The sequence below is a fragment of the Zerene cesonia genome, chromosome 22 (assembly GCF_012273895.1).
Source record: "Zerene cesonia ecotype Mississippi chromosome 22, Zerene_cesonia_1.1, whole genome shotgun sequence".
NCBI lineage: Eukaryota > Metazoa > Arthropoda > Insecta > Lepidoptera > Pieridae > Zerene > Zerene cesonia.
This window is the reverse complement of record NC_052123.1, coordinates 4,523,633-4,532,239: the sequence shown is the minus strand read 5'-3', so window position 1 is coordinate 4,532,239 and position 8,607 is coordinate 4,523,633. Positions and strand designations below refer to the sequence as shown.

At 38.0% G+C, this 8,607-nt stretch overlaps 1 protein-coding gene across 2 annotated transcripts in view; it reads left to right on the top strand.

The window, feature by feature from the left end:
- LOC119836131 (ribosomal protein S6 kinase alpha-5-like) overlaps positions 1–7,999 on the top strand; it is an 89,489-nt gene extending 81,490 nt beyond the window's left edge. For both annotated transcript variants that reach the window (XM_038361387.1, XM_038361388.1), the window contains exons 13-18: positions 708–869; positions 1,218–1,336; positions 1,801–1,897; positions 2,741–2,843; positions 3,828–4,021; positions 4,753–7,999. In XM_038361387.1, coding sequence (XP_038217315.1) covers positions 708–869; positions 1,218–1,336; positions 1,801–1,897; positions 2,741–2,843; positions 3,828–4,021; positions 4,753–5,742 — 1,665 coding nt within the window. In that variant the 3' untranslated portion in view covers positions 5,743–7,999. The remainder of the gene's footprint in view (positions 1–707; positions 870–1,217; positions 1,337–1,800; positions 1,898–2,740; positions 2,844–3,827; positions 4,022–4,752) is intronic.
- Positions 8,000–8,607: the final 608 nt, after the last annotated feature.

Genomic DNA, 8,607 nt, shown 5'->3' with positions numbered 1-8,607 from the left:
CTTCTTCTATCTAATGCGTTGAACTGGGGCATCAAAACGTGATCATAAATAGACATAGTTTAATCGCGGATTTTAATAAAGAATTTTTTGACTACGACATAATTTTAAAATTTTCACCAATAATAGCAAGGTTTTTTTGACTCTAAATTGTTTTGATTAGAATGTTATTATCACGAATAGTAGAAGTCAGTGCGTATGCTTTTGCTTTCAATAGTATGTACTGGTGTGTTCCGCATGGTCCGCTCTGTGGACCAACCATTTTTCCCAGTTTTTAATAACGACTTATTTATAACATAGCAATTTTTTTCTGATGATATTGTATAGGTCATTTGATTCACAAATAAATACACCTTTCCTAGGCTTCCCTTTGCACTAAACGTTTGTATGTAATATGTTTATAATTCAGATTCGCTGAATAGGGTGTTTGGTGTGTTTCGAAGATTACGGTTTTATGATTTTGTTTAAAAGTATTTACTTAACTCTTTTTTCCTTGAGTAAATTGTAAAATGGTGTTAAGGAATCTATCTTGACTCTGATATTGTAGTATTAAACCTAACATATGACACTGATCAGGATATGTATGTTTGTTTTATTGACACATGACGGTGTTGTCAATGATGATAGTAATGATGATGAGCACGAGTGTAGGGATGATGGCGAAGACGAGAATGTCGAGGACGGTGGTGACGATGGTGCGGATGTTGCAGGCGTTCACGTACATAGTGACGGAGCTGGCGAGCGGCGGCGAGCTGGCGGCGCAGCTGGGCGCGGTGGGCGAGCGCGCGGCGCGGCGCCTGCTGGCGCAGCTCGCGCTCGCCGTGGCGCACATGCACGCGCGCCGCGTCGTGCACCGGGACATCAAGCCGGAGGTGAGCGGCGTGAGCGGCCTGCTCGTCATACTATATCGAAAAATAAAAATATGAATGTCTAAAAATGGTGGTCGAAACACGACAATCACAAGAAAAGATTAATATTTAATATGACATAAATATAACGTGAATGACTTAAATAAAAATAGTTAGTCAAAGTCTTAAAGAACAAACCGATATGATTATGCAAAAACAAAACGAATATTTAATGTGAAAATGTTTGTCGATCCTTAGGGTAAAATTTTGCCCTGACAGTTATGGTTTGTTTTGACGATGATGATGATGATGATGATGATGATGATGATGATGATGATGATGATCTTGACAAAGATTTATTATTTTTTTCAGAACATCCTTCTGACGACGTCCCGCCTCAACGAAGCGAAAGTCAAAGTGGTAGACTTCGGGTTCGCGCGCCGCCTGCCCGAGAGCGAGGAGCGGCAGCGGATGATGACGCCGTGCTTTAGGTAATGTGGCTCTTATTGTATACGCGATAGAGTTCATATTTCAAGTGAAAAAATTTGCTTTTATTTTTATGAATATTTTAAAGTGGGTGATTAGGCTTGATATCTGTAATATGTATATTTCTTATAAATGTTTTCTAATTATTCGCACATTTTCCTCACCCTTCAGTGTCCATTCCTTCTTTCCAGTCGTCAATCCTGTCCTTATCCCTTTCCCAATAAAAGCGGGCAGCGAATGTACCTTCGCGAGGCACTACGTCTGCATGCAATGTGCACGGGCGGTGGTGATCGCTTACCATGGCGAACCACCAGCTCAGTTGCCCATTTGTGACATAAAAAAAAATTCATACTATTTAATACTTATTAAACTGGATTAAGTTTTTTCGAGGCTTGAATATCTGCTACATCATTTTAAATGATGTAACCAAACTTGCTTCTACATTAACTTGAGTACGTTTCGATTGCAGTTTACCGTACGCCGCGCCCGAGGTGGTGTCGTGCGTGCGCGGCGCCGGCGCCGGCTACGGGCCCGAGTGCGACATGTGGAGCTTGGGGGTCATATTCGTGAGTGCTCAGCGTTTTGTTGGAGAGAGAGAGTGGGAGAGAGAAAGAAAGAAATGATGAAAACATGTTACACGAAAAATTACAAAAATAAATATATATTGCAAGATTTAACTTTTAGTTTTGTATCACCAAATGAATAGCTAAAAATTAAATCAATGAAATGCTTTATACGTGAGAAAATTTAAAAGAAAAAAAAAATAATGGGTATTCGAACCCGCTTAATTTCGCTAAACCGCAGCAACGCCTGGCCTCTCGGCCAGCCGTGATCCTGCGTCAGTAATAGAATTTTTTCTACTCTCTCTCGGTTTCACACACGATAGAAGTGAAACTTCAGTAAATCGACAAAAGAATGAGATGAATATATATATATATATATATATATATATATATATATATATATATATATATATATATATATATATATATATATATATATATAATAGTATGTATATTTCTGTCTCACTCTTTGCCGGCTTCATTCTACACATTTTTGTATTTGTGTCTCTTACCTGTCGTTTTTTCCGTTTCATCAGCTTTGAAATCACAATGATTGTAAAGAAGTTTTACTTCAAAAACGAAAGAGCCCTTAAAATGTTTTCACGTTTAGAACTATCTACACTATCTTTCTTCTAATATATAAAATTCTCGTGTCACAGTTTTCATCGCCATACTCCTCCGAAACGGCTTGACCGATTTTGATGAATTTTTTTGTGCTTATCCGGTATCTATGAGAATCGGCCAACATCAATTTTTCATCCCCCTAAATGATCAGAGTAAGGCAGAACAGCGTATGCCGGGTGCAGCTAGTAATATTATAAATCAGCAATTCTTTCCCATTTCTAGTACTGCATGCTGTGCGGGAAGGCCCCGTTCGCGCCGAGCTCGCGCAAGGAGCCCGTCACCTCGCTCATGGATCGGATTCGAAGCGGCACCTTTTCTATGGACGGTGAGTTTATGATTGTATGAAAAGTTGTGTAATCTTACACCTTTTTTTTATTCAACGATAGGGCAGCACTTGACCATGATCTCGCCTGATGGTAAGCTGAGATGTGGCCGAAGATAGAGTGCTACTTTTTTTTATGTCATAGCGGGCAACTAAGCTGATAGTTCGCCTGATGGTAAGTGATTACTACCATGAACATTCGGAGAAGCTCAGACCTCTGAGAATGCGCTGCCCGCTTTTAAGGGATAAGGAAAGGATTGTTGAATGGAAAAAGGAATGGACTGGAAAGGGCTAGGAGAAGGAAATAGGCCTCCGGCTCCCCCACTCACCGTACGAAACACAATAGCAAGCTATTATTTCACGCGGGTTTTCTGTGGGGGTGTGGCACTTCCCCGGTGCGAGCTGGGCCAATTCGTGCCGAAGCATGCTCGAATCCCACAATAAAAACTACTTCTACAACTGAAATACTTACTACTAATACTACCTATTTTGGAGTTCCAAATTAAAAATTCTAAACCTTTAATTTATTGAACAATAACTCAAATGCAGTCCATTAGTAATACTGAATGTAAAAATTATAAAGTAAAAAAAAAAATCACCAAAACGCAGAGTTTCTACGTTAGTTATCTATAGATCAGATACAGATCCGGCTCGAAAGGACAACGGAAATTAGTGGTCCTTCGAGCCGTGGTGTTTAATTTCATTGTCAATGATAGACAGAAATGAAATACTATATATAGATGGTTGTAGACAGTTAGTATGTCAGTAGTAAGTGAAGCTCATTTTTTGTGATAACAGTGAAACTGATTTTGATTATCATTTTAACCACGCTCGTCTTTCAAAAACAAAGTGAACAAAATTTTATTAATATTGTTATTTTACTGGTAGTTGTGATGAGAACAGTGATGATCATGTTTTTTTGTTTGTTTGTCCTATAAAAATGAATTGTATGGTTTAGTGTAGCAAATTGTTTGTTGTGACGCGCAGGTGCGGGCTGGGCGACGGTGTCGGCGGACAGCAAGCGCATCGTGCGCGCGCTGCTGTGCGTGCGCGCGCACGAGCGAATGGGCGCGCGCGCGCTGCTGCACGCGCTGGGCGCCGCGCCGCCGCCCGCCGCCGCCGACCCCGCCGACCCCGCCGACCCCGCCGACCCCTCCGACCCCGCGCCCTTCCGCCTCGCGGTCAGTGCCTGCGCTAGCTTTTGTGTAGATATACTAGTCTGGGGTGATGGGCTCGGGCGATAAGAAACTTCGATTTTTTTGAAGTTTCTTTTGGGTCGATTGCAGACCTTACACATGTACAAATGGATTGTCGACTTTAAATTGTATAGGGGTTAGGAAAGGATTGACGAGAGGTAAAAGGAAAGGACTGGGAAGAGTAAGGAAGTACAGTAGCATGCTACTATTTCACGCCGGTCTTTTATGGGGGTGTGTCACCGGTGTCACCGGCGCGAGCTAGCCAAATCCGTGATGAAGCGTGCTCGACTCCCACATACAAAAACTTTTTAAAACTGTGAGATTGTACATCATCACGGGTGGCCGAGAGGCTAGGCATTGCTACGGCTTGGCAAAAAGACGCAGGTTCGAATCCCGCTCAGTGCTCAATTTTGTTTTTTCATTTATAAAGCATTTTCAATAACTAAATTAATATTGTATATTAATTCAAATGATATCCCTTGGATGGTATAAGTCCGTCGCCTTGCGAAGTGCAGCAGAAAAAGGAAGGTTTTAACGTTTCGTAATCTTACAATCCCTTCTACAGTGTATGAATTGTTTTGTTAGAGAAACGAAAAGTGTCTTAAATACAGATTAATTTTTCCATTTTTGTTGATAAATTGTCATTTAATCTATAGACTATTTAGTCTATAGACTATATATATACACATTTTTCATAATTGCTTTTTCACTCACAGGACATGACCAAAGCTGATCTGTACAAGCGCAGAAATAAGAACAAGCAGAGAAAGTCGAGCACCTCAGAATCGACCGAGACCACCACGGAATTAGAGGAGACGAGAGAGAACAGCCTCTTGGAAACCATAAACAACCTCAAGAATAGAATGAACAAGAACTCCATAGAGAACGATGTGGAACTCATCAAAGCCAACACGCAAGACACTCCGGTCAACGAAAGCGCCGAACCCACCTTCGATGACTCCAGCGACGAAGTGCCCTCTGTCAAACCGGTGGAGAAGACCTACTCCAAACCCAAGTCTAAACTGGACGACTACATTTACATCGAGAGCAGTCAGGGTCTGGAGGATACGGAAGTGGCGTTCCCGAAGACGACGCGCAGAAAAGTGTCCCAATCCCCGGTTCCGAGGAAAAGGAGAAAAATCGAGGGCAAAAAAGAGGGAATGGAGTTGCGTAGCCGCGTCGAAACACCAGAGAAGCGCGGCAGAGGGAGACCCAGGAAAGTTCCGGAAGGTGCACAGAAGGAGTCAATAGAGAATGATAAGAGAGTCACGAGGAAGCGCAGACACGAGGAGATGACGAAACCAGTGCTGCGCGAGAAGGGACAGAACGGCAGACAGAGCAAGAGCAACGAAAGCGTCAGGAAAGTGGTGAAGGCGAAACGTAACCTGCCAGAAAAGGTTGACGACAACGTCAGGATGACCAGGTCGAGACGTAGGCGTCTGGAGATCAGCCTCTCGCCATCGGAAGTCAAAAACGTCGTCCCGACCCTATCCATTGAGTCTGATCGTCGAGTCAATTCCATTGAAAGCAGTAAGTCCGCGCGGAACAAGCGAGCCAACAGGAATAACGGAAAGGCTAAAGCGGCCGCTAGCGCCAAGTCTAAAGTCAAAACGGTGGCCAAGAACAACAAGAAGAACGCGAAAAACGTCAAAGCGAAAGTCAACGCGCCGCCCGTGCGCACGCGCACCCGCGCGAACCGTAGGTGAAAAAAATTCGTTCCTACCCGCACTAAAGAAAAATCGTCGTTCGAACCCTATAGACTGTTAACGATTCGTAGTTAATTCCAGCGTTCTAAAAAAATTCCAAAAAAAATCGACAAAAAATTTGAAAAAAAATATAGTGACGCAATACGGACGCTTGCTCATCGTTTAGTTTAAAGTTATTTATTTAAAAAAAAAACAATTTTTTAAGTTATTCTAACGCCTAGTTGGAGTGTGCGATGGACAAGTGTTTTTTTTTTTAATTTTTATTTAATGTTACTATTAATTTAAGGCCTCCCGTTTTCCCAAAATTACCATTAGATTTAATTCTTTGATTGTTAATATGTATTCTGAATAGACAATTATTATTAATAATTAATTATTGTAATTAGGTAAGATCGATGTGTGTTTGCGCACTTAATAGTTAAATTGGTTATTTTTTATTTACGTCCCTCTGTCGATGGTAAAATAAACAGTAATGGATTACACCCAATGTGCCTTCGCGTTTGTTTTAACAAATTTTATCATATATAATCACTTTCTTTTCTTTATAAAATAAAATGTAACTTGATACCTGCGACAGCTGTCCGAAATAACACAGTAATACAGATTAAAAACACGTGACATTTTATATAAATTTAATTTATTGATACTAAATAATCAAGTATTACTCCGAATGTTATGAAATAATACCGTTAGAATGGAATGAGTAGTTTTATCTAGAAAGTAAAAAAACTTCTAAAGGGATAAAAAAAATAAGTAGAAAATATGCTATCGCAAGAATCAAGTCTTCGTATGCTACACTTTGTCTGTCTTTTCGTTCAACCTTATAACAATCGATTACTGAATATTTTACCACATCATTGATAATAAATAGAAGAAAAATATTAGAATTGTTATGCTCTGTAGTACACTATGACATATTGTATCTGTATTAACTCGTTCTAAACAAAAAAAGTTTAAAATTCGATTTTTAAATTTCTTTCGAGCATAATAATTTATTTTACATTCAAAATTTATTTGACAAACAGTTGAACAGATCTCGATATAATGTTGTATATGTATATTCGTTTGAGATATTTAGTATAATAGATATAAATTTGTAAAAATGACTTTTCGTGTTTCTTTGATTTTATTCCCTTGTAAAATTGCACTAATGGTTAATGAGTTGAACATTTCAGCAACGATCTTCGATTCTTTGACTTGAAAAATTAACTATGATTTTGTAGGAAATTCGTATGTTGTTAAATATATTACATAGTGCGATTTTCAAGGTAATTCTATCACATATTTCTCTTCCGAAAGTATATATATTTTGTGTATGGTGGTGTAAGTGCCAAAGCGTGCTTGAATTGTTGAATTTTTAGCAAATACGCGTTTTTAAAACACAGTTTTAAATAATTATCACAATGAATTATTCTCCACGTATTTTCTTTTTCTTAGATTTTTTTTTTGTTGTAAGCGCTTTTACCAAAAAACGTTTGTTTTGATTGTAAATACGTTAGAATTAGTACAAAAATCGGTGGAAGATTATCATTATTTATGTATGTGTTTATAATAATATGCAGAAACGCCGCTTTTCAAGTCTAGAGGCATATCAATGATTTTGCACTAATACATTTTGTATCGTAGACTTGTGTTTGTCTGTTCAGAGCTTATTTGAAATTTGTGATGAAAATTAAATATGATCTGTTTCAATTTCTAAAATTTAAATTTGGCGGGTTCGCTGCTTGCTGTCAAATGTCATATTAACTTTTTTTCGCTGATTTTTTTTCACTTCACAGCAAGCGGCAAAGCTGATCGGGATTGTTGTAAATCATTGAGAGTTTAAAAATAAGATAATTAACGATTCGCAATTTATCAAAACTGATGTAATTTTTCACCAATAAGTATGTCTTTGGAGTCGAAAACTGTGTTCTTAGGCAATATGTTCGTTACTTTCGTGAACAACGCAGTGTTATGTAATAGTCGAATAACATCTTAAATGTGTTTAAAACGAAATAAATGTAATGTATTTTTCAATGTACCAAGTCGAAGATACATACATTTAAATTTTTTGGGAAATTAAAAATTTCCGAATGCTTGATATGAAATAAGCTATGTCATTTGAAGTGCACTTAATGGATTGAACCAAAAAAGATTATATAATTTTATAAAGTGTTAGAAGTTATTATTGAAGAGTCGGCGATTAAATAAATGTTTTTGTAAACACGAATGCCGGCTGGAGATATTGGATTGTAATAAATATACCATTTTAACATTTTTAAATTGTTTCATTTTGTTATTATTAAAATCGATTTAGTTTTATTAAACACACGAAAGAGATATCATTAATAAAGTTACTAGAAAACTTTTTACATTTATTTGTGAATTCTCGTTGGCAAGTACTGAGCAGTGCCGTAATTACTAATTAGTATCGTGGTCTGTTCAGTTCTCGTAATCGTATTATTATCATAAAGCTTTTCTGGATGAAGATGATAGCTAAGAAAAGAAGTAAGATTACATAACAAGAATGAAGTAAGAATAAGCTGCAAATAAAGATTTACAAGCGTGACGTAGGTTTTAAAAACAACTATTCGGATATTTACAATAGGTTATAAGAGGTCGTCAAAACGTTTTCCATAGTTTTAAATTTCATGACGGTAATTTTCAAAGTATTACAGCGCTCATTAGAAAATTTCCCAATGCACGTGCAGTTTATCTTCAGACACTTAGATCGCGAGTCTAGTTGTTCATTATACGTTAATCGTAATAAGTTCCTAAGTTTTGTTATATAGATTCTCTTCTTAATATCCTTAATATCCTTATACCTTAACTGCAAACTCAATAATTTTCATTTACTTTGAATTTTAATGTGGGAGACGTATCAAA